The following is a 25,729-nucleotide window of genomic DNA, read 5'->3' as shown; positions in this document are numbered from 1 at the left end:
CTTAATGAGAAGAATCTCTGAAATATTTTCCCATGAGGGGAAATTACCTGAATTTTTACCCTACTGCTATTTATATCTGAATTATTTGGTCCTGTTTTGATATTACAATAGTACTAAAGCTTAATTCTTTAACTTATGTAGGAATAGGCTATATTTAGGGCCCAACAAATTTAACGGCAGTGAAAAATGTGTCATGGACCATGAAATAAACCCTTCCCCGTGAAATCTGATCTCTCCCATGCTGCTGGGAGTGCCCCAGCCCGGGGTCTCCTAGCTGCAAGTCCTGGACTTGTCCTTCCTCTGCATGGCTTCTCTTGGGTGGGGAGGAGAGGATAAGACCTGCCTCTGAGTGCCTCCCCCTGCTGCAGGAAGCTCTGGGGCTGGACAGCAGCCTTGGAGGTTCCTGCAGCTGGAGGAGACTTGGTGAGGTGGGTTTGCTCTCCCCCATGCTGCTGGGAATGCCCCAACCAGGGGCTCCTAGCTGAGAATCCTGGCTGGGCTGAGAGGGCCAGGACTTGTCCTTTCCCTGCACGGCTGTTCTTGGGGAGGACATCAGACCCACCTCTGGGTACCTTTCCCTGCTGCAGGAAGCTTGGGGACTGGGCAGGAGCTCCAGCGATTCCTGCAGCCGGAGGAGGCGGGTTCAATCTCCCCTGTGTTGTGGGTGCCCCAGCAAGGGGCTGCTGGTCCCAGCCAGCTGGGGCGGGACAGGACTTCCTCTTTCTCTGCAGGCCTGCTTTTGGGTATCTCTCCCAGGTGCAGGTAGTTCTGCCCCCCTTTAACCACCCCCACTTGCTTCCTGTCTCTGTCGTTTTGCAGCTGCGGGTGGAGGGGTCCTTGTACAGAGAACTGCCCCCCCTTCCAGATGCAATTATTAGCATGTTTCAATAAAAATAAAAAGAAAGATGAAGAACTTGAGAGAATTTTTTTGATTGACACTTTACAGCAGTGAATCACACTCAGGGCTCAACTCACTGATTGGTAGATATGAACAGTGGGGTGGTTTTGTAGAATAGTGATCTCAATTGGCATCCTACCGGAAGACAGGTGAAATTACAAGTTTAAAATGAGTGTCCAAAGTAAATCAAAAACCTCTAAAATCATTACTGCAGCGGATCATGTGAAAGAATTTGGAAGCCAAATTCTACATGCTGATGGTGACAAACTATTTTGTACAGGCTGCAATGTTTTGTTAGATCACACACGTCAGGCAATGGTTCAGCGCCACTTAGACTTGGAAACCCATCAAGGCAGAAAGAGGGCTTCGGATCGTGCATTGCTGGTAAACGAAAAGTTAAAAAAACAATTTAATCTCTTTTTAAGAAGATGACAGAGAGCTCTGAGACCCATCATTTTGCTAGAATGGAACTTGTGAATGCGTTTGCAAATGCTAATATCCTGTTGGAAAAACTTGATCCCCTAAAATGCCATTTGCTTACTAACTGCGAATAAGTTACGACAGGACTACCTTCCAAAGGTTTTTGCTACACATTTTGAGGTGAAGTATCAAATTAACTCATGTGAGTCTTTTGCAGTTATTTCGGATGAGTCCACAGTTGAGCAAGACAACTATGTACTGCATGTTCTGTTTGATTTTATTTCTGACAAGGCCAAAGATATACAGACAGAAAAGCTAACAGTGCTTGCCAACTGCATTTACTTGAATGCTGTTAACTACGCTAGAGTTTCTCAAGCGATAATTAAAACCATTTCAAAATATGGTGTGAACTTTGTCAAAGTATCTGTTTCATAAGCGAAAATGCAACTTACATGATGAAATCTTTCAAATCTAATTCACCAAAGTCTAATGCCAAATGCTGTCCATATTACATGTAATGGACATGTAATTTGTCTTGTCAGAGAGCTGTGGAGATGTGTTAGGTAAAGTTGATAAACTGGTCAGCTACATTAAAATATCTTTAAACGCTGCCCTGGCCGCAAACTCTGATACAGGCAGCACATTGCGCCAATGACTGAAATCGGCGAACAAAAAATTGAACTTCCCCCAGAGCTGGTACTTACTTGTTGAAATTCCTGATTTGAGGCTGTACAATACCATGCAGCTCACCTGATGTACTACTCTGAGTTCATCTCAGAAGAGCTCAGACTGACACCGAAAATGCAGGTTTTAACAGAACTTTCAACCCTTCTAAACAATGCTCAGCTGAATGAGGAAGTTCAGTTCATTGCCAAGAATGCTACAGGACTGATGGATTTAATCACTTGGTTGGAATCTTGACCTGTCACAATCCTCCAAGCGTACAACAAAGTAATGGATGTACTGTTCTGGGCTGAAGCACAATCAAATGAAAATCATTCTGACAATGCAGAGTTAAATGCCAGTGCTCAGCAGGTGTTTTCTTGCATGGCAAAGAAGCTCAGACAATACTACTGCTATCGGGAAGAGTCAAGCAATGTAGCAAAAACTGCTCAAAAGTTTCAACAACATTCAGCAGGGTTCTTAAAAGTTGTGTGTATATTTGACCTTGCACAAATGCACCTGTTGATGGTGGATTTATTTCGCCTAATGCAATTTCTGGCTTTGACAAGAATTGTAGGCTGGAGATTCCTGCTTACAAAAATATTACAAAAGAAGCGGACTGCAGTTTGCCTTTGCTACAGTTTTGAAACTCAGTGGAAAGCAGAATCCCCCACCTCGCAATGCTAGCTCGGCACTGTCTGACAATTCCAACGAACTCCGTGGATGTAGAGAGAGCTGTGTCTAAACACGAACCAGGTGTTTTCAGCGTAGAGACGGAACGAGGAAAGACGCAGTTGCTGGATGCTCCATGTTGATGTTCAATTAATGACATTAGGAACCAGAACTTTTTTTTTACTTGCTTTTGTTAACTTAAGGCTGTGGTTCTCAAGTATGAGGCTACCAATGGAGATCACTACCCTACAAAACCATATCAGATGCCCATATCTACTAAGCAGGGAGTTGAGCTCTGAGTGTTATTTGCTGCTGTAAAGTGTCCATCAATAAATTCTGTCAAGTTCACAGACCTTTATTTTATTGAAACAAGCTAATAATTTCATCTGGAAGTGGGGTGGGGGTGGGGGGCTCACCCTGTAAAGTGACTCCTCCACCTGCAGTTGCAGAGTGATGGGGGAAGGGAGTGAGTGCGTGTGGAGGGGGGGTGCAGAGCTTTCTGCATCTGGGAGAGGTATTCAAGAGCAGCCGTGCAGAGGAAGAGGAAATCCTGTCCCTCCCCAGCCTGACCGGGACAAGCAGCTAGGTCCTTGTAGGAAGTTCCAGAGCTCCTGCCCAGCCCAAAGCTTCCTGCAGCAGGGAGAGATCCCTGGAGATGGGTCTGGCCTCCTCTTGAGAGGGGCCATGTAGGGGAAGAGGAAGTCCTGTCCCTCCCCAGCCTGGTGAGGACTGGCAGCTAGGAGCCCCTTGCTCGGCCGCTCCTGGCAGCACAGGGGAGATCATACCCACCTCCTGCCTCTGCAGGAAGCTTGGCGGCTGCTGCTGCCTTCAGACCACTATCTTGAGAAGCAATATTTGGAAGATAGAATTGGTTTTGGAGGAAATCCTCTTCACTAGTTAGCTTGCCTTTGACTAGCTTGGCTTTTTTTTTTTTTTTAAATCCTGTAAAGACTGCTGAGAAGTCTTGTTTCTTACCTTTACCATCATAAAGGTAAGTGTATTGTGTTTCTAGTAAATATTTGTACTTTCCCTCCCATCTTTGAGAGGACAAGAAGCCTAATCCCGTCAAAGCTGGTTTCAAGCACAAAAGAGAAATGAACTGTTTATAGAGTTTATATTTGCTAATAATTTCAGGATTATAACTGTTCTAAATATCTTGTAGTTCATACCTCTGTGATGTGACCATGAAATCTATAGATGGAAAGGAATTCCCTTGTCACAAATGTGTACTCTGTGCAAGACTTGGTATGTATGTAATATCTGTAGATTCTTTTGTTCACAGTAACTTGCCTCTCTTATGATGTCTCAAAATGAGCTTTTTTTTTTTTCTTTTTTTTTCTTTATAGACTACTTTCATAGGATGTTAAGCAGTTCTTGGATTGAGGTAAGGTTGCCAGTTGAAAATATGTGTGCCGCATTAGTTGTTTTTCATTAATGTAAGTAAATGAAGATTTTCCTCTCTCTCTCAAATGAGATTTTTGCCATTACCTGGAATGTAAATTAAATACAGTTTGTGTAAAAATTGTAAGAAAATGGGAAATTTTAGCAGAAACACTAATTTTGAACCATTCAGAAACTGTATTAAATAAAAAAAATTAAGCATAAATATTATGAGCTATGGTAATTTTATGTAAAAGTATACTTTGAGTTAGTAAGTATATTGCTATCTTAGAAATTTCTACTGCAACTAATCTGTAGTATTATAAAACCCCCTCAGTGAGTTTATGAGCTGCTAATATCCTTGGAGGTGTATTAAACTTCCTTCCTGTAGTAGGTCTTAATAAATGACATGTAGATAATATTAGTCTTCAAATAGTGTCTGTATGAATGCTCCACTTCAGGTGCGCTCACACCCCATGTGCCTTTAATCAGAGATTTTTGATAGTAGTACCTGTTTGGGCTGCACTTCCTTGTGCCCTGCTCTGAGGTTACATATGACTATGCGAGCGAACCGCCCTCAGTTCCTTCTCACCTCCCTTGGCCTGAGACGGAGGGTTAGTGTGCCTTACTTTCAAAATCTCTTAGCCTAGTTTCCCTTCTTTATTTTATTGTTTTTCTTTAGTTATTTTATTTACTTCTGTATTTGGGGATTTAGGGGGATTTTCTCTCTCTCCCTTTCCTCTTTGGGCAAGGGGTGCCTTCCCCTGCTAGATACCATTGCCCCAGGGTATGCCAGGCTCACTTCAAGCAGTGCGTCTCTTGCTGGGAGTCCTTCCCGGTCAGTGACTGGCATTCCCATTTTATCCACTACTTGGGAGAGTCTCATATCCTGCAGAAGTGCTCCATCTGCTCTACTTTTTTAAGGACAGAGCAAGAAAAAATTGGGAGCTAAAACTGAGGCTCTTAATGATGGAGCGTTCCTTGCAACTGGCCTCGGGTCCAGGCCAGGAGACACCTCTCTCATCCCTCCTGCCCCCAAACTGAAACATCGGTAACTGAGTGAACACAGTGCCCTGTCAATTTCAGCACATTCACCTGTGTTTACCCAAGGTAAATTCATGAAGAAAACCCATAGAAAATTGAGTCATTTTCTCCAGAAAGAGTCCATCTCAAAAAGACCTCAGTCCCTGTGGAGACTGCTGTGGAGACCTTGTGTCCCACCCTGGGTATGGCTGAGGCTCCAGACATTCTTAGTACCAATCCTGTGCCTGGGGCTCCGGGCTCAGCAGAGAAAAAGGACAACAAGCATGCTTTGTATTGAGACCTTCGGTGCCGCACAAGCAGGACACTGCATCATGAGAGCATTCCACCACTAAGAGAACTATACTCACAACTCCTGTATGGTATACATCTAAGTTGACCACTAAGATGGCCTTGGTACCCGGAAGATGCCATGTCTCCGATATGGTCTCAGCGCCCCCCAAGTCATCCTCATGAGCACCGACTACTTTGATCAGAACAGACTTGACAAAGCAGCATATAGCGTCGGTATTGACAACTGAATAGGGTCCCATCCTTCAAACCTATCCAGTACTGCAGGAGTTCAGATTCTCCAGAAATCTACTTGTTTTGGAGGAACCGGAGTTTTCCTTGTAATTTCTTGTAATCACCTTTGATTTTAAATGGGCAGTTTTTGAAATTGTACTCTTCTTATCCCTTTTTCCTTTAGGCATCCTGTTGTGCAGCTCTGGAAATGCCAATCCATTCTGACATACTGCAGGTTATCCTGGATTACATCTATACAGATGAAGCTCCTGCAATAAAAGGTGCTGACAATATATTTGTTTCTGGAAATTGTAGAGTTGGGGGCATGAACAATTGACAGCGAGTTTTTAAAAGCAATACATTTCAGCTTGATCTCTTTCAAATAATTCTGCTATTTTTGTTTTAATAAACAAGGAAAAGACACCTGAAGGAAGCAGAAAGTTTGGATATTATGCACTACAGTGTGAACTCTTTCAAATTAGAGACATTTGTGTGATATGGGGGAAGTGGTACAGTAAGTACCACAATTAGATGACATTTTTTACTAAAAAGATACTTTATTGCCTTTTGAATCATATGTATTATTTGGTAAACCCCTAACAATATGATATCATTTTATACTTTGGAGTTAGTTGTGGTTTTACCACGTGTTGTCTTCCCCTCCGCCTTTGTTTTGCTGAAGACACCATGATCTGCTGCTTTTCCCACAAGCCCCTCAGTATTTCTTCTATGTTGCCCTTTTATACATAAGAAAAACTCCTTCTCTACAAGATTTGCAAAGCCACTGCCACCTTGTCCTATTTTAAATCCCACTTCACAAACTACCTCTGCCATGATGCCTACAAATAACAGTGGAGCAAACTGGCCTTTGTTGGAACTTTTCTGAAGCATTTTTCTACTTAACCAGTCATCTTTCTCATGCAACGTTTCTTTATTTTCCAGACTCTCAAAATGTGGAATTTATTTGTAATGTTCTGGTGGTAGCAGACCAACTCCTTGTATCTCGATTGAAAGAAATGTGTGAAGTAGCCATTACTGAAAAACGTGAGTGTTTTACTATGTTTCTTAATGAAGTGGCTGCATTTTTTTCGTTTTGTTAAAATAAACCTAGTTGTTTAGAAGGTAAGCTTTTTTTGTGAGTTGCAGTATGACGCTTCTTAACTCTAGCTGTGGCTATGGAAAGGAAGGAGTGAATCTCCAGTTCATGTCATTGTTCTCTCTTGCCTGGACATCTGTAGCCACACCCGCTTCAGACTGCCCAACATTCTAGAGCTAAAATAATCTTCTTGGCGTGCAACTTCAGTCATGTCACTTCACTTCAAGTATCTTTACTTCTGGGTCTCTTACGTCATCAAATTCAAACTCCTTGTCCTCGCTTTTTTAAGGCCCTACACAATTTGTTTCATGTTTCTACCTAATTCCCATCTCATGTCCTGCCCTAACCCTTTTGTTGCTCTTTTTGTGCTTTCATACTTCTCTTGACAATGTCTTTTTGGGTGGAAATGCCTCCCTCTTCTAGCACACCAACCATCCTCACTCTCCTTCATCTCTCTTCTCAGAATCTACTTGTTTTGCTTGGCTTTCCTTGGTGACTTCCATTCCTGCCTTCTCTCACTACATCTTTCTCAGCTATAGGAAAATATTGGAGCTTAAGCTTTGTTCACAATATAAATTTATTCATGTTACTGTTGTTTTAACCTATGTTTCTCACTCCCTTTGTCTGTTTGCTCCATTTCCAAAGCTGATCTGTGTTTAGATTGTAGGCCTTTCATAGCTGGGACTATCTTTTCGATTTCTGTAAAGCATCAGTCAAATTCATGCTACATAAGTATTTAATAGTGTTGCCTTGGGTGGAGTCAGGGCCACTTAGTGCTTCTGTCTAATGAACCAGGAAAAGGGTTTATTTTTATTCTTTTTCATAACCTGATTTTCCCCCATTCATACTGTATATCTTGAAGTAATAAGTGATTACAAAACAAAATTGCAGTATGTTGTCTAGTTAAGTCTGTGATGTTTCTTCTTTCCAGTTACTTTAAAGAATGCTGCTGAGCTGCTGGAGTTTTCAGCAACATACAGTGCTGAACAGTTAAAACTATCCTGCTTGCAGTTTATAGGACTAAATATGGCAGCCTTGCTTGAAGCGAGGTAAGCGTGGATGTAGGTGTTACAGTATGCAATACTGCAAAAGTGGAACTGTTGGAAGAATTATCAGGAAATGTTACGAGTCATAGTTGAGAATATAACCCAAAATCCTCAGCTGCAATGGTATTCATTTGTGCTGAAACTACTGTGCCTATCTTGCAAGTTATGTACCTGTTTCACCTCTACTCCGACACATAATAAAGTGTTACTTCTGTAATCCTGAGGCAGAAAGAGCCTGTTCCAAAGCCCATTGAGATAAGTCAGTAGGAGTCTTTCCACTGATGTGGGCTTTGAATCAGGCCTAAGATTGGAGACCTGCAAGGTAGTTCTGGAAGACATTTCAAAATGGTTATAAGTAGGGCTAGGTGAAATTTTTGAGACAAATAGTTTATTCGCTGAGCAACCCCAAATTTATCACTGTTTTTGCCTGAGATTTTTGGATGTAAAAAGATTTTTTTTCAGGATCAGCTTCAGAAAACTGTTTGTCCTTCCATCGCCCTCTATAACTTTAGCCGAGGAGCCAGGGCACTTGCCAGGGATGTGGGAAACGCAGGTTTGAATCCCTACTCTGGAGCAGGGACTTGAATCCCTCCTCTGAATCAAGCAGAGAAGATTTGAATCCATACCTGCTACCTCGCAGGGGAGTGCCTTAATCACCAGGCTATTGAATCGTTCTCACTCTGTCCCTCTATTTGGCCCAATTAATATTTGAGTATTTATTCAATGTGGAACAGCTTCAAGAGCAGAGATTGAGAGTAACCTACCCTGGAATAGCCTAGCACCTGGCAGGGAGAGATGTGAGTTCAAGTCCCTGTTTCAGAGTAGGGATTCAAACCTGAGTTGCCCACATCCCAGGTGAGTGCCCTGAGCTTTGGGATACGTATTAAAGGGGGGAGGGGAGAAGAGGGTGGGGGGGAACGCGTGGTTTCTTGAAGCTGGACCGAAACAAACGTTTCCAATTTGCTGACACATGCCAAACATTTTTGGAACAGACTATTTTCTGTGATTCTTTTCAATTTGCTGGTCGAACCAAGAACCCAGTTTACTCAGCTCTAGTCATGAGCATCATTTTTTACATACATGATAGTTGTTGCAGTTTCAGTGTAAACAATTTCTCTTCAAAAATAATTGCTTTATTCACACATAGTAGGTTTATAATATGTTACAAGCAAGTAAATGAGATTAAAGCAAAGACCTCAATTTTTATTACCTGCAACAATAATTTTACTTAAAGGGTTAATCTGCACCATATCCCAAACAAACTCTGTGTAGCAAATTGATTTAAAAAAAAAAAAAAAAACTTGCTTGTTAGAAGCTACTCAATGGCTTGGATTGTTAGAATATATCGCAAAGGAGCCAAACAAGTAGGCAAAAGGTAGATGAGAAAGTACTTTAACATTTGATGATATAGCTAAAGTAGGATGTTAGTGCCCATGACCATAATATCTAATGCTATCACCTCTACATATGTGTACCCTGAACTGTGATTATTTGAATCTTATTGAACAAATATCTTGCAGTTTGAATCAAATGACTTAAAGTATGGTAAATGAGACCGAGGCTATAACTATGTATCTTATTTTAGGACTCTGGACGTCTTAAGTGATGACGTTTTGAAGGACCTTTCTGTGTCTTACAGAAAAATGGTAAGCTATACCTAGTTCAGTGAAAAGTGACTACTTTTAAAATGAACATTGAGTTAAGCCGATAAATATGTGCCAAATGTTCATGTGGGTGGTGGGACATTAATCCAGAAATAAATTTAATCTGTATTTTCCTAATTCTTCTTTACTTCTGAAATTTTCTGATAGTTACACATTTATTGCCACTGCAACATGCATAATTCTGAGTTCCATTAATACTATCAGTCATATGCATTTAATGGTATTAATGGCACCACAAAACATATATTCTAAATTGGCTTTAGTGAACAAACAAGTGTCAGGTAATTCTATGCAGAGGAAGAATTTGTGGTGAGTGGGGAAGAGGTAACACTTTAATTTTTAGCAGAATTGGTAGCTTCCAAGAGCATCTAATTCTGCTTTCCTGTTCTAATATTAGTAGGGCATTGTAGGAAGAATTAATATTAAGTGAAATAAAAGAAATGAGTGAAACTTTGCCAGTAAGCAAGGGAGAGTCAGCATACAGTATAAACTATTTTTCCTCTTTCATACTTTAATGGTAAGAGATTGTGATGTGTGCATAAATCTGTGCCATTCTTCTATGAAGTATCCTAGTCAGTTTAAATTAAGTGAGTTCTGAACCTCTGTGTTTTCTTTAAAAGAATTCGAGAATGTGTGGTGTGTGGATGTGGGAGTGTTTGTGTGTATGTGGGTTTTTTTTTTTTTTTTTTTTTAATTATAAATTTCCTTGGGTTTGTAGGCTGTAATGCATAATGGTGATATTACCCGGATTCTAAAATTATGTATTTGAGTGATTATAATCTGGTACAGAGGTTCTCAAACTGTGGTCTGTGGACCACCAGTGGTCTGCGGATAGTTCCCTCTAAGGTGTGCATCTGGGTGGCCGCACACGAGAGAATGGAGGGCTACCCACCTAATTAGTGTAGCCACACAGGCGTGGCTCCACTAATTAGTTGCCTGGACTCTGGGGAAGATGCACATGTAAGGTGAGCTAGTGGCTTTGGGGGGAATAGGGGGTAGTGGGGTGAGAAGAGGGAGTGGGGGGAATTTGGGACATGCAGGGCTGTGGTGGCCAGAGAAAGAGGCGACTTTCCCTAGTTCCGGGGCTGCGGCTTCTGGGGAGAGATGGCCCTCTGTGGCTGCTGTGGCGGGGGAGAGACCCCCCTCCTTCCCAGCCCCAGCTCGGGGGCTGCCATGGTTGGGGGGAGAGGGAGAGACCCCCCTTCTTCCCAGCCCCAGCTTGAGGGCTGCTGCGGTAGGGGAGAGAGGGCATATTCATCACATTAGAAAGGTAAGACTACTGATATTAAAATATGAGTTCTGTGCTTATATTTCTAGAACAAACAAAGTTAATTATTAAGTGGGTTTTTTTTTTTTATATATATAGTGCTTTTATCCAAAGTGCATTACAATAGTTAGCTAACGGTACAAACAACATTTGGAAAGATCATTAAGTGGTCTGCCGAGACCCTCAGCAATTTTCAAGTGGTCCCGCGAAAAAAAGAAGTTTGAGAACCACTGATCTGGTACTTCTTCAAGAAATAGTATGCTTTCTAGTACACAGCTTAAGAGGAGCAGTGTAACATTTAACTTTTGATATTGCAGATTCCAGCTATGGTCAGGAGAGTGATTACTCCATATCAAGATGGACCTGACATCAGCTCTTTGGAGCCTGATGACAGAGAAAACTTTGTCTTTTTGAAAGAAGAAATGAATACAGAACTAACATCTCAGTAAGTCTTATATTTTCTTCCTTTGATTGCTGAAAAGTTGGCCTCTGTAGTTCTTGGCATTCATCACTCCAACAAGTGAACTACACATAGCAGTATCTTTTTTGTAGGATACTGATTAGCTCTTTTCACAGCTAAAAGTCAAGAGCATTGGTGGCACCAAACTAATGGATAGAGTTAAAATACAAAAATAGAAGAAATGTGGAAGAAATGCAGGTTCCAGAATCGGTTTTCAAAGTCTTTTCAGTAATGAAGTACTCTCCTTCCATCTTTCTCAGTTAAAATGGGGTGAGCAAGGGTGGCAAAAGGAGCAGTTCGGAATGATGTTTAAGGCTGAGCGGAGGTGAGGGTAGTTATGTAGGCAGCAGCTGAATTATGGAGCTCCTTCAAACTAAAGATAAGCATAAACTGTAAATGGAGTGGGGATAATCCAGTGAAGTGATTCAGGGAGGAAGAGGAGATGATGTCAAAAGGAGAACTCCTTTGATTGGGAGTGGGGTGGCAGTGTTTTGAGTGGACTGTTGTTGGAATAGAAAGATGAGAGTATAGGTGGCTGGAGAGGAGAGTGTTAAAGTAAGCAAAGCATGAGAAATAGGGAGTCAGAGAGGAATTAACAAATTTTAGAGACTAGAGGAAGAAGTGGCAAGATCCGGTGAATCTGGGTCTTGAGAATGGAGAAGATTTGAAAATGATTCCATGTTGTGAGATTGTGTAGCAAGATGTATGGTGGTGCAATTAACAAAAAGGGGTTCAAGAGCAGAAGGCTTTGAAGGAGACATGATAAACCCAGTTTTAGACTTGCTGAGTCCAGGAAGAGGTGTCAGAGGCAGGCACAGATCTGTGACTAGATAGAGCATGAGAGATCATGGGTAGAAGAGGATGCATATGGCAGTAATCCGTGTTCAAGTGGTAGCAGAAGCCATGGGGACAAATAAGATCACCAAAGAGAGAGGGGGAGAGGAGAGGACATCTATTTAATATTCTATGGAAAATCCGCATTTAGAAACAATGTTTAAGAAACCAAAATTAATGATAGTTGAGGGCTGGAGAAGTCTACATCTGCTGTACTGTATTAAAGCTCAATGTAAGAGAAATTTTGTCTGTAAATGAGCCTCATACTACAAGCTTTAAAAAAAATTGTGGCTTTTTTCCACCTAAAATGTAAATAAGCTTTTTCCTTCTGATGTCTGACCAGACTGACCTTAGGTTTTTCAGAGCTCTCTGTGCAGTGAAATTTGGTAGACTCCTGCTAGTTCCTTTTCTCCTCCCACTCATTCTAACTGGTGGCACTATTAGTAGAATTATAGTAGGTAAAGTCAGGAGTATGCACAGAGTGCACCTAGATGTATTGAGTTCTGTGCACCCACTACAGAGGAGTTGGGCTCTTGTTGTCCTATTGTAGCTTATGTATCATGGAGGAGAATGCCTGGTTACACAGGTGGTGTAGGAGAGAGGGCTTTGGATTCTTCGACCATGGGATGTTGTTCTGGGAAGGATTGCTAGGAAGAGATGGCATCCACCTAACGAAGAGAGGGAAGAGCATCTTCGCAGGCAGGCTTGCTAACCTAATGAGGAGGGCTTTAAACTAGGTTCACCGGGGGATGGTGATGGAGTGGGATACCGGGAGGAAATGCAAGGAGGAGGATACAAGACAGGAAGCCTCCTGATGCATCCTGAGAAAGTAGGGCAATCAGCTAGTTATCTTAGGTGCATGTACACGAACGCAAGAAGCCTGGGAAACAAGCAGGAAGAATTGGAAGTCCTGGCACAATCAAGGAACTATGATGTGATTGGCATAACAGAAACTTGGTGGGGCAGTTCACATGACTGGAGCACTGTCATAGATGGGTATATACTGTTCAGGAAGGACAGGTATGGGAGAAAAAGTGGAGGAGTTGCATTGTATGTAAGAGAGTGGTATGATTGCTCAGAGCTCTAGTTTGAAACTGGAGAAAAGCCTGTTGAGAGTCTTTGGGTTAAGTTTAGAGGCGAGAGCAACAAGGGTGATGTTGTGGTGGGCGTGTCCTATAGACCACCGGATCAGAAGGATGAGGTAGACGAGGCTTTCTTCAGACAACTAACTGAAGTTTCCAGATCACAGGCCCTGGTTCTAATGGGGGACTTCAATCACCCTGACATCTGCTGGGAGAGCAATACAGCAATGCACAGACAATCCAGGAAGTTTTTGTAGAGTGTTGGGGACGACTGCCTGGTACAAGTGCTGGAGGAACGGACTAGGGGCCATGCTCCTCTTGATCTGCTGCTTGCAAACAGGGAAGAATTGGTAGGGGAAGTAGAAGTGGGTGGCAAGCTAGGCAGCAGTGACCATGAGATGGTTGAGTTCAGGTTCCTGACAAACGGAAGAAAGGAGAGTAGCAAAATATCAACCCTGGACTTCAGAAAAGCAGACTTAGACTCCCTTAGGGAACTGATGGGCAGGATCCCCTGGGAGGCTAATATGAGGAGGCAAGGAGTCCAGGAGAGCTGGCTGTATTTTAAAGAAGCCTTATTGAGGGCGCAGGAACAGACCATCCTGATGTGCAGAAAGAATAGCAAATATGGCAGGCGACCAGCTTGGCTTAACAGAGAAATCTTCGGTGAGCTTAAACACAAAAAGGAAGCTTATAAGAAGTGGAAACTTGGACAGATGACTAGGGAGGAGTATAAAAATATTGCTCGAGCACACAGAGGTGTAATCAGGAAGGCACTGCACAATTGGAGTTGTAGCTAGCAAGGGATGTGAATGGTAACAAAAAGGGTTTCTACAGGTATGTTAGCAACAAGAATAAGGTCAGGGAAAGTGTGGGAGCCTTACTGAGGGTATGTCTACACTACCCACCGGATCGGCGGGTAGCGATCGATCCATCGGGGATCGATTTATCGCGTGTAGTGTAGATGCGATAGATCGATCCCCGATCGCTCTCCCGTCGACTGCTGAACTCCAGCTTGGCGAGAGGCGGAAGCAAAATCGACGGGAGAGCCGCGGCTGTCGATCCCGCGCCATGAGGACGCGAAGTAAGTAATTCTAAGTCAATCTAAGATGCGTCGACTTCAGCTACACTATTCTCGTAGCTGAAGTTGCGTATCTTAGATTGAATCTCCCTCCTCCCCTCCCCCCAGTGTAGACCAGGCCTGAATGGGGGAGGCAACCTAGTGACAGATGATGTGGAAAAAGCTGAAGTACTCAATGCTTTTTTTGCCTCGGTCTTCGCAGACAAGGTCAGCTCCCAGACTGCTGCACTGGGCAGCACAGTATCCTAGAATATCAGGGTTGGAAGGGACCTCAGGAGGTCATCTAGTCCAACCCCCTGCTAATCCCTAACTAAATCATCCCAGCCAGGGAAGCTGAGTGCCTGGACAGGGGCTTGAACCCTGGACCCTCAGATTAAAAGCCTGATGCTCTGCTGGACATGCACAAGTCCATGGGTCCAGATCTAATGCATCCAAGGGTGCTGAGGGAGTTGGCTGATGTGATTGCAGAGCCATTGGCCATTATCTTTGAAAATTCGTGGCGATCGGGGGAGGTCCCGAACGATTGGAAAAAGGCAAATATTTAAAAAAGAGAAGAAAGAGAACCCGGGGAACTACAGACTGGTCAGCCTCACTTCAGAACCCAACAAAATCGTGGAGCAGGTCCTCAAGGAATCCATTTTGAAGCACCTGGAGGAGAGGAAGATGATCAGGAACAGTCAACATGGATTCACCAAGGACCAGTCATGCCTGGTCAACCTGATTGCCTTCTATGATGAGATAACTGGCTCTGTGGATATGGGGAAAGCAGTGGATGTGATATATCTCGACTTTAGCAAAGCCTTTGCTATGGTCTCCCACCGTATTCTTGCCAGCAAGTTAAAAAAGTATAGATTGGATGAATGGACTAAAGATGGATAGAAAGCTGGCTAGATTGTTGGGCTCAACGGGTAGTGATCAACGGCTCGATGTTTAGTTGTCAGCCGGTATCAAGCAGAGTGCCCTAGGGGTCGGTCCTGGAGCCGGTTTTGTTTGACATCTTTATTAATAATCTGGATGATGGGATTAATTGCACCCTCAGCAAGTTTGCAGATGACACTAAGATGGGGGGAGAGGTAGATATGCTGGAGGGTAGGGATAGGGTCCAGAGTGACCTAGACAAATTGGAGGATTGGGCCAAAAGAAATCTGATGAGGTTCAACAAGGACAAGTGCAGAGTCCTGCACTTAGGAAGGAAGAATCCCATGCACCGCTACAGGCTGGGGACCGACTGGCTAAGCAGCAGTACTGCAGAAAAGGACCTGGGGATTACAGTGGACGAGAAGCTGGCTATGAGTCAGCAGTGTGCCCTTGTTGCCAAGAAGGCCAACGGCATATTGGGCTGTATTAGTAGGAGCATTACCAGCAGATGGAGGGAAGTAATTTATTCCCCTCTCTTTGGCACTGGTGAAGCCACACCTGGAGTTTTGGTCCCTCCACTACAGAAGGGATGTGGACAAATTGGAGAGAGTTCAGCTGAGGGCAACGAAAATGATTAGGGGGCTGGGGCACATGACTTACGAGGAGCAGCTGAGGGAATTGGGGTTATTTTAGTTTGCAGAAGAGAAGAGTGTGGGGGGATTTGATAGCAGCCTTCAGCTACTTGAGGGGGGTTTCCAAAGAGGATGGAGCTCGGCTGTTCTCAGTGGTGGCAGATGATGAACAAGAAGCAATGTCTCAAGTTGCAGTGGGGGAGGATATTAGGCTGGATAGTAGGAAACACTATTTCACTAGGAGGGTGATGAAGCACTGGAATGCGTTACCTAAGGAGGTAGTGGACTCTCCATCCTTAGAGGTTTTTAAGGCCTGTCTTGACAAAGCCCTGGCTGGGATGATTTAGTTGGTGTTGGTCCTGCTTTGAGCAGGGAATTGGACTAGATGACCTTCTGAGGTCTCTTCCAACCCTAATATTCTATGATTCTATGATTATGTAGCTTTCAGGTGCTTCAGTTAACTCCAGTATTTTTGCAAGCAGCAAACAGGAATCATGGGAAGAAGTGACTTGAGGCTGACTGAACAGAATATGTGAATAATAACCAAAAAAAAAACAAAAAAAACCCCACTTTTCAGCAGTTGATTTTGAAGTGCTTTACAAAGGAAGTTGGCATCATTACTATATTTTACAAAAAATGGGGAAACTGAGGAACAGAGGTGAAATGAGTTGCTCAAGGTCACCTAGTAGGTTATTAATAGAGCTTGGAACAGAATTAGTGTCTCCTGAAAGTCTGGTGCGCTATCCACTAGGCAACACTACCTCCTACTGCATAACACCATTTACGTATTTTCCAGCAGAGTATACCTGTGAAGAAGAGTAGTAGTGACATTTTATGATAAGTGTAAGAACTGAAAATTCAAGAATTGTTCAATAATACTAAGCATTTCTATGACACCTTCTGTCAGACGGTTTCAAACCACTTACAAACAGAAATGAATTTAAATGCCACAACTTTGAGATAAATATGCATGTTCCCCATTTTCAGTATCTGGAAACTCAATCATGATTAAGTGATTTGTGGAGCTAATTAAAATTTTTCAAAAATCAAAAATTTTTGATGCATTTCTGTGGGAAAATTTGTCTTGGTCAGCTATAGTTCCTTGTATGCAAAGGAAACTAGGAATAGAACAGTTCTTGGCTCCTAGTACTATTTTTTAATCACAAAACCATTTTTCCTCCTTTGTCCCTCCTGTGTCGTTGTACTCTTCTCTGCATATGATCTTTGACCGAAGAGTATGTTTGCATAACATCACTTGCATGTCTTCCTCCACTCTTCGATAACTTTTTCTAGATTCCCTCGTGCTGCTTGCAGTATTCCACAGAAGCACTGGTAATAGCATACACAGTGGTGTCAACTAATACTTGATGAGGACTTGCGTAGAGTTCTCCACAAAGTATCAGACATTTGGAAGACCCACTGAATCCTGCAGTACTTCATAGGGTTCCATGAACCAAGCTGTAGGAAACAAATTTTTTTTTACTGGCTGCATTATGTATATATATTTTTTAAAAGCTGATGATCTAGAACCTTGGCAAACCTGTGTTCAAATAATTTATTAAACACCTGTTTGAATATTCTAAAGTTTTTCTCTTTGGAAAATACTTATAGAAGAAGTAAGCACCACTTATGCAAATAATGCTGCCGCATACCACATTTAGCACAGAAGAGGAACGTAACAAACCTTCCAAGTTTTGACGCATCAGAATTGGGTAGTTATTTCTTTTAAAATTCATATTACGCAGTTAATCAATAGTCATGTTCCTGATTATCTTCCACTTGAGGCTCCAGAAATGGTTTGTTTAAACCCTTATTCATACCACTTAGTGGATGTTTCAGGAGCAATGAAGAAGACTAAAATTATGAATTTATAAAGTTGACTTTAAAAATCTGTTTTACATGTCACTATTGTGTAGGAGCCTGGATAAAATAGGCAATATAGGAAGAAGAATGATTGGCTAAGATTAAAACTGTATAATCCAGTGTAACAATGAAGGTATATTACATTTGATAATTATTGCAATACTGCAAAAAGTTTGGGCTCTTTTTGGGAGGCTTGACTTTCTGTCTTAAAGTCTCTCAAAGTACCTAAGCCTTATCAGGAGTCCAGTACAACTGTTTCATTGTGTCCTTCACTTTATTTCATTCTTGGACCTTTACACATAACAATTGTAATAATGTACTTTAAAAGGGCAAGAAGTTCTATGAAATAGGAATATTGTAGTCAGTTATGGGTCATGTAACTCTCTTAAAGCTTTAATTTTGGTACAGTAAATAAAAGCAGTTCGGATTTTTTTCCCCACTTTTTCCAGTTGTTTGACTAAGGATAAGCATCCTGTCTACATGACTGTTCACAAGCTAAACTACCAGTGTAATAACGTCGTTATTTTGGAGTCCATGTTTGTACTGTAGAGCAACACCCTACCAGTCATGCTACTGTTTAACAGAGTTAAGAGTAGTCTTATTAAGACACCAAAGGTTACCATTTGGTTCAGTGAGCTCATTATAGTACCATTTCAGTAGATCATACAGATCTTGTTCAATGCTACCCTGAATATCTGCGTAGGTTGCATATGCTTACTCAGTGTGGCTCTCTGTCTCTCAGTAGTGATTGGGCCACATATAGAGGTTTGAATCTACTAATGGCTTTAAGCTCACAGACTTAGGTGTTTTAGCTTAGGCAGTCAAGACACATAGTTTTAGATCTAGAAAGTTGAGCAGGGTAGATAAAAATCAGTGATTTCTTTTTTTTAAAAAATGGATTTTTTAAAATCAGATTTTTTTTTAAATGTTTAAATTATGATGTTTCTTTTAAAAAAATCGGTTTAAAATGAAATGTGAATTGAATACAAAATGTAAGGTTCCAAATTTATTATAGTCTCTCAAAACATTTTAAATAAAAAAATAAATATGCTAAATCCATGAGTCTCCATCAAAAACTTTGAGTTTAAAGGCTGCTTTTCTGTATAAAGAGCGAATCGGGGGGAAAAGTCTAACTTGTGAGGTCAAGCTTTATAATTATGGTACAGTGTAGGGGTCAGCCTAAGTAACGTAGGAGACAGTCTCTTGGAAATGAGACATAGAGAGTAGAAACCTATGCTCCATTCACTTTCACTTAAATATATTTGAAATTTTCCCCAGGCTGACCTGAAATAATCAGTTTAACTAACTGACTACAGTTAATCTCTGTTTAGCAAATTATTTAGTTATAAATGTGAAACATGTTTGATGAGAGAAGTTTATGTATCCGAAATATTTATGGTGGTTTTGTTTAATAAAAATAATTTGTTTGTGTAAATTCCAGTTACCATTAGAATGCCGCTTGACACAAATCATGAGCAAAAACTTAATTATCTAGTTAATAAGCGACATCTTTCACCATTTTCTAACCTATTAAAATGTACAGTTAATAAGAATCTGAAAATATTAAGCTATATAATTACTTAAATAAATGTATATTGTTACATTATACCATCCTAGGTAGCAAAAGGATGTACCAAATCTAGTGTAAAGACTCTATTTAGTTGTAAATAAACATGTTTTAAAGGTGTTATCAACCAATGAAAAAGCACCTTTCTTTAGAAAATAACTGAAGAACAAATGGAAAAGTTGACTAATATCACCTATTTAAATTGAAGCTTTCTACTTGGTGATTTAAATCAGTCAACTATGTATCTGAGGTTCAATCTCCATTGCTGTGACCCACCCATGGGCATCTTTTTGACTCCAGTCAAGTGCCTTTTCTTACAATTATTCTTTCACCATCTCCATTTACTCACATCTTACGTGTAAGGAGAGCTAAAATCACATGCTAGTTCAAAAGTCCATATCTGGTTTAATGAACGTGTAAATGTCAAGACTGTATGAGAAGAAACGCTAAATATTAATCTTGATACATCTTCTTCACCAGTAGTTTAGTTTGACTTGTCATGCTCATGCACACACACTGGATGCACTATATATAATCATAACTGCAGCTAACAACCCAGTCTATAAATAAGCTTTCATATTATCTGAGTGATTAAAAATATTTACTTTGTTATTTCTAAAGATACATCAAATATAAAAATTTTTTGCATAGGGAAGCTCTTCTCAAAAAGGCAAAAACGAAGGCTAAAAAGAAGCCACGAAGACGATCGGACAGCTCTGGAGGATATAATCTTTCAGATATTATTCAGAGTCCACCCTCTACAGGTTAGTGGCAAATGAACTTTTCTTTCAGGCATCACAAAGTCTAGCATCAACTTCAATATGAAATACTATACTTCTGCTATCTGTTCATCTTTAGAAGAATTTCTTACTTAACACACAACTTTTTTTGTAAATATCCAGTATGGATTATAATGGTTTGTTTAATGAATTATAGAATTAAGTGATACTGTTTTGCCTTTTATAAACTAAGACTAAAGGACAGTTTTCCATGGTGGTGGTTTTTTTTTTTTTTTTTTTTGTAACTTAAATATCCCCCTGTAACGTTGGCAGCCCAAACATTGAATCACTACTTGAGACTCTGAAAGAAAATGACTGGATGGAAACTGATTAGCCTGTTTTTCATTGTCCAATTGGTGAGAAATAGAAAAAGTAAATACATACATTCCTTTTTCAAGAAAATAGTTTATGTGAATCAAATTAGAGAAAGGAAGAGAGGGGGAAGCTATTTTATTCTGCACAATGATGCTTGAAAATTGATGGTTACCTGCAACTGTATAGGATTATATAATGAGCTACCCTTTTAAGTTTTTTATTTATAGTTTTATATTTTTAGTTTTATAATTGTATAATGTTCAAAATATGATGCAGGCTTCCAGCTCTGTATGTTTTCTTATATAACCATTGTATAATAATCCTGCTTTTCATGATATAGTTCTATGTTATATTCTTATCCAATACATTTTAGGTTTAATAAAATTGGATAAGGTTAACTCTGTGGAGTCACTTCCAGAATTGCTGACATCTGATTCCGAAGGTAGTTATGCAGGAGTGAGTAGTCCCAGAGACTTACAATCCCCTGACTTCACAACAGGATTTCAAGCAGATAAGACTGAGGTATTTTGGTTCCTAAAAATCTACTTTTTTTTTTTATTATTAACCTTTTTGTGTGTATTTTAAAAAAAAAAATGCAAACCTTGATTTTTGTGTGTGTGCCTTTAGAAAGACAATTTAGTCACATTCTCATCCTGAAATAGTTTTAAAGTGCTTGTTTGTTTGTTAAAATAAACAAAAATCCTCTGTGGTTTTAATAGGTAGTGCTGATATTTTGTTTGTGTATGGTATCAGGAGTTTTTAAACACCATGTTTCATTATACCCCTTTTGTTTTTTGAAAATTTCAACTCTCTGATGTCTTACATTTATATTGTTTAAAATCCCTACCTCATTTTTATCTCAAAGTATAAAGGAACCTCTGATTTAGCAAAATAAAGCTAATTTTCTTAGCCTGATGTATTTGGTAAAATTATCCTCGCCTGTAATCTTTTTAAGACAGTAATTAAAGAGATGATTTATAAAGAGAAATGAAGTTGACAAGAATTGAGACTAATGCAAATCTGTGTGCGTGTTAGTCTCAGGTATCAAAATTGTTATTTTAGACCTGTAACAAATCTTTAGGAATAGTATTACACTAGTTAATCTAGTAATGTATTTGAACATAGTTCTGAGGTCATGTTTTTTGATGGATGTTGTCAATTAAAAATAATATAAATAATGCAGATTGAGCTGGGATTAATTAAAATACATCTGCTGCTTCTGATATTTCCTGTAGATCCTCTTCATGTATACTTTAATATTTATGACTTATGTCACTTCTAACATCACCCTTTTCTAAATGGTCAAAAAACCCTGTTTCAGTTGAATTCTTTTATGTTTCAGATGAAAGACAAAATGTATGTTCAGAGTATAAATGCCCCACATTCTAATAAAGAGATGAAATTATGTGAGGGATCATCAGCACTGAAACAGTCTGTTCCACAGTCCATTCCCAGTATTAAAAACAACTCTGCAAGCTCTCCAAGTTGGGTTGCTACCTCTTTCAGGTACAGTAAAATGTATTGTAAGTAATTAGCTTGCAAGTAACGTGCTTTCCATTCGGTAAAAGATAGTGAACAATAGTAGTTTAATATTCTTGCTTCTTTTCAAAGTGAAAAGTTAACTGCATTTAAATTGATCATATGATACCAGCAACACTTGAAATGTTGGCTAAGGATGCTGGCTTTCCTTTTGCAAATTGATATGCTTGCTTTCTCTTGAAGAACCATTAGATACATCTTAAAAGGGACACTGTCTCGAAGGGCTTTTAAATTTTAAAGTAGCTCTTTCTATTAATTGGATCCTTTACTCCTCCATCCTTCAATTAAAAAATAGTACTACAGTATTGTGCAGTAACCGTTCATTTTACAATAGTGTTACTGCAGCAATTGGGGTTGTCACTGTAGTGTACCCTTTTTTTGAGGGGGATGTTTGACAAACAGTTTTGAACATTATTGCATTTATAGGCAGTTTAAGGTCAAATTTGTTAGCTTCAGCCTCCTACAGTAATCAAAATTGATTCCTAATGTAGTTCTTCTAGTATTTTATCTACAATGATCTCACTGTAGGTGTGTGTCCCCCATGTGCATGAGCTTGGATTCTTTTGTTCAGCAGCGTCTGTTGGGTCTCTGCCTGTGCCCCCCTCCTCCCACTTCCAAGGAGGGCATAAGGGGAAAAGCAGCCCCATACACCACTCGTTTCCTTACCACTCATGGCAGTGAGATGGTGTGTGGTATCTGACTGCTTTCTGTAGCTTTCTTAGAATGGGTTTAGTAGTTAGTTTCATTCCCAAAGATGGGGTTTTTGTTTTGAAGTCTCACATTGGCACCAATGTGGTGGTCTGTTGGCTTAAGTTAGGTCTCCAGGTTTTAAAATCTACCCTGCCTGTGAGGCAGCTATGCCTTTAAATGATGAACATACTAAATGCCTCTCTTGTGTAAGGGAGGGTCATAAATGTTCAATTTGTAGATATTTTTCTTGTGCAAAAAGCATCTTGTGATGCTTGACTGAAATTATTTTTTATGGAGAACTCCATGAGGAGTGATTCTGACTGAAGTCCTGCCTCGAAAGCAGTCTGCTGCTGTTCTGAAGTCAATTTCAAATTAGTGCCCCGGCTACAAGAGATGCTATCTTAGGTTCTTCTGGCACCAGGAGGTCTTGTCTTCAGTGAAGCATTCTGGTCCTTCACTGTAGTCCTCCTTCGGGTCTGTCAGTGACTTCTGCTGCCCAGGATAAGGAGGAGTAGAGAACTTCAGCTGGTGCTCGGCAACAGTCACTGTCCCTAGTACTGGCCAAGAAGAGGCCATTCTTCTGACTTGTCCAAGTCTGATCCTGGTAAGCCTGACAAGCACTGTAAAACTTCAGTGACTTGACTTGCGGTCCTCTGCACAGTCAGGTCTTAATAACTGAAGCTCCTATCTCAATACCAATGACATTTGGTATTGTCTGACTTAAAATCTTCCATCTGCTGATGCATAGTACTGGTTTGCATAGTACCATCTTTGTCAATACCTCCCTCCTTAGTGCAGGGCTCTTTAACTCCGGCTGCCTTTACAACATCTGCACATAAATCTTAATGGTTTCTCCAGAGCCAGAATCTCCATTCTTAGATGTTTCCCCATTCTCTGTGGTGTCCAAGTTGCTTCCAGTACCAGAACACCAGATACTGATAACGAAAATATCCTTTTGTCCTCTGTTGCACCAATTTCTATCAATGGTGCCTGGATCTCTTCAGCCTGTTTCAGCTCCTCCTCCTGTTTGTCCTTTACAGGAATTCTGTTCATCTGCATTTTCCTCCTCTGGTGACAACAGAAATTCTTTCCCTAGGACATTGTTTTGTTTTCCTAGATCTTTTCCTTAGAGTGACATATCTGCCAGGTTACAAGCTCCTTGGATCCCCCCAACATGGCATCATATGCCTTTTCTTTATCGGATGCAATTCTGCCCTTGCTGCCCTACTTGGAATCATCAGCCTCATTTTTTCTGTTCCTTACTCAAGACCCAGATCTAGGAATAAGTCACCTCCCTCACGACTGAGTAAGTATCTTCACAATGAGGAGGAGGATCTTGGCTATTTCTCCTTTGTTCTCAAAACACTACATGTGCCTTCTACAATTGATGACTTCAAGGTTTTTCAGAATCTTCTTGAAAGAATGGCTGGTACTTTGGAGATTAATTGAGAAATTATCCAAGGAAAGTCCCACAAGTTATTTGATATAGTGCATCCAGTCTTTCAAGGTTGCTTAACTATAAATGAGGGTATTCTTGAGTCAGCCAATGACCTTTGGCACACCCCAGCCTCCATCTGAGCCTCTTCTAAGACAACAGACTGGAGGTATCAGGTTCTCCCAAAGGGGTTTACATATTTTTTTTCCCCAACCAGTCTGTCCCTGGATTCTTAGTGGTAGTTCATGGAAAAATCTAAGCAGTCTGATCCTGTCAAGTCTACTTCCAGGGATGAAGAGCCCAAGAAGACTGGCCTTTTTGGGAGGAAAGTATATTCCTCATTTAGTCTTCAGATCTATATAGCCAATTAATTTGGCTTTGTTGTCTAAATATGACTTCTTCCAGTGGGATAAAATACTGAAATTAAGTGACAAACGGCCTCAGGACTCCAGAGATGAGTTGAAGCTGCAGTAAAAGGACAGTTGGCGGTGAAGACAGTGCTACAAGCCTCTTTGAATGCTTCTGACACTGCTGCAACATCTACAGCCAGTGGTGGTTACTATGTACAGAGTATCATTAGGGAGGAGGGATAGCTCAGTGGTTTGAGTATTGGCCTGCTAAACCCAGGGTTGTGAGTTCAATCCTTGAGGGGGCCACTTAGGGATCTGGGGCAAAATCAGTACTTGGTCCTGCTAGTGAAGATAGGTATATCTCATATATTATCATGGCTGCAGCTGTTCAGCATTCCACAAGAGGTCCAGTCAACAATTGAGGACCTATCTTTTGAGGGCTATGACCTTTTGAATTCAGAAACCGATGAGATGCTTCACTATTTAAAAGACTCCAGGGTGATAATTCAGTTTCTGGGTCTCTACATTCTGGTTCAGAGGCGGAAGCAAGGAGAACCTCAGCCTTTGTTGAGACAGAGACCTCTTTTGTCTTATTCCTGTCACCAGAGGGCTCTAGACTCAAGTGAATATGAGCTCCCAGGGCCAAAGACTTGAAGATGATCACAATGGTCCCTTCTGGTCTTAGAATCTGTTAATACATGCTATACAGTAACTGTGCCCTTCGTCAAAGGTACAGATTTTCCTAAAATTGAAGGTGACAGAAAAAAAAAAATACCTTGCAGGTACTTCAGAGCCTGCTAGTGAACACACATTCGGTCTTTGAGTGTGTGCGTGCCTGATGACTCATCTCTGTAGTTATGCACACTTTTTATGAAACTGATTAATGGTGACTTCAAGATGGTAGCGTTTATTTTAATTTCAGTGGAGAAGTGATACATCTGAGTGAGGGGAAAGCCTATCAGGGTCCAGACGGAATTATATTCTTTTTCCATATTTTGCAGACCTTTTTAAGGTCACTTAGAATCTAGATCACCCCAATGGCTAAGGTTGACCATGTCTCTTCTAAGAGAATAATGTAATACACCTCTACCTCGATATAACGCTGTCCTCGGGAGCCAAAAAATCTTACCGCGTTATAGGTGAAACCGCGTTATATCGAACTTGCTTTGATCCACCGGAGTGCGCAGCCCCCCCCCGCCCCCCCCCCCCCCGGAGCACTGCTTTACCGCATTATATCCGAATTCATATTATATCGGGGTAGAGGTGTACTTCTAATATAAATAAGTTATACATATTGGTGTACAATTCAAAAGGAAATTGTTTATCTGTAATTGTGTTCAAATTCACTTGGTGGTTGATTCCCAGACTGTCTAATTTCCAGATTCCTGTGGCTTTCTGAAGAATTTGTCTGAGCATTACTGGTTTGCTTGACGCTGCCCAAAACATAGTGCCCCATTTCAGTGGCTCTTACTATCTAAAATACAGATACTGATAAGGCAGGAAGTACTAGGAGATCTTGAGGAAAGTGTTTAGAAAAATGTTTTCCTCTCCTCTCCTTTCATACAGTGTTGGAGTGGAGAAGAGATTTGACTGATG

The 25,729-nt window shown here is 40.8% G+C and overlaps 1 protein-coding gene across 2 annotated transcripts in view; it reads left to right on the top strand.

Annotated features, from left to right (window-relative positions):
• IBTK (inhibitor of Bruton tyrosine kinase) overlaps nt 1-25,729 on the top strand; it is an 89,507-nt gene that overhangs the window by 26,883 nt on the left and 36,895 nt on the right. Inside the window, exons 13-22 of one of the 2 annotated variants that reach the window (XM_065401047.1) lie at nt 3,816-3,898; nt 4,000-4,037; nt 5,763-5,859; nt 6,521-6,622; nt 7,606-7,723; nt 9,306-9,366; nt 10,969-11,096; nt 19,677-19,789; nt 20,538-20,641; nt 21,462-21,625. In XM_065401047.1, coding sequence (XP_065257119.1) covers nt 3,816-3,898; nt 4,000-4,037; nt 5,763-5,859; nt 6,521-6,622; nt 7,606-7,723; nt 9,306-9,366; nt 10,969-11,096; nt 19,677-19,789; nt 20,538-20,641; nt 21,462-21,625 — 1,008 coding nt within the window. Of the gene's footprint in view, nt 1-3,815; nt 3,899-3,999; nt 4,038-5,762; nt 5,860-6,520; nt 6,623-7,605; nt 7,724-9,305; nt 9,367-10,968; nt 11,097-19,676; nt 19,790-20,492; nt 20,642-21,461; nt 21,626-25,729 lie in introns of both variants that reach the window. The other variant, XM_065401046.1, reaches the window with a different exon arrangement.

Source organism: Emys orbicularis, chromosome 3, assembly GCF_028017835.1.
Source record: "Emys orbicularis isolate rEmyOrb1 chromosome 3, rEmyOrb1.hap1, whole genome shotgun sequence".
Lineage (NCBI taxonomy): Eukaryota > Metazoa > Chordata > Testudines > Emydidae > Emys > Emys orbicularis.
Note: the sequence above shows the minus strand (reverse complement) of the source record. Positions and strands in the feature narration are given on the sequence as shown.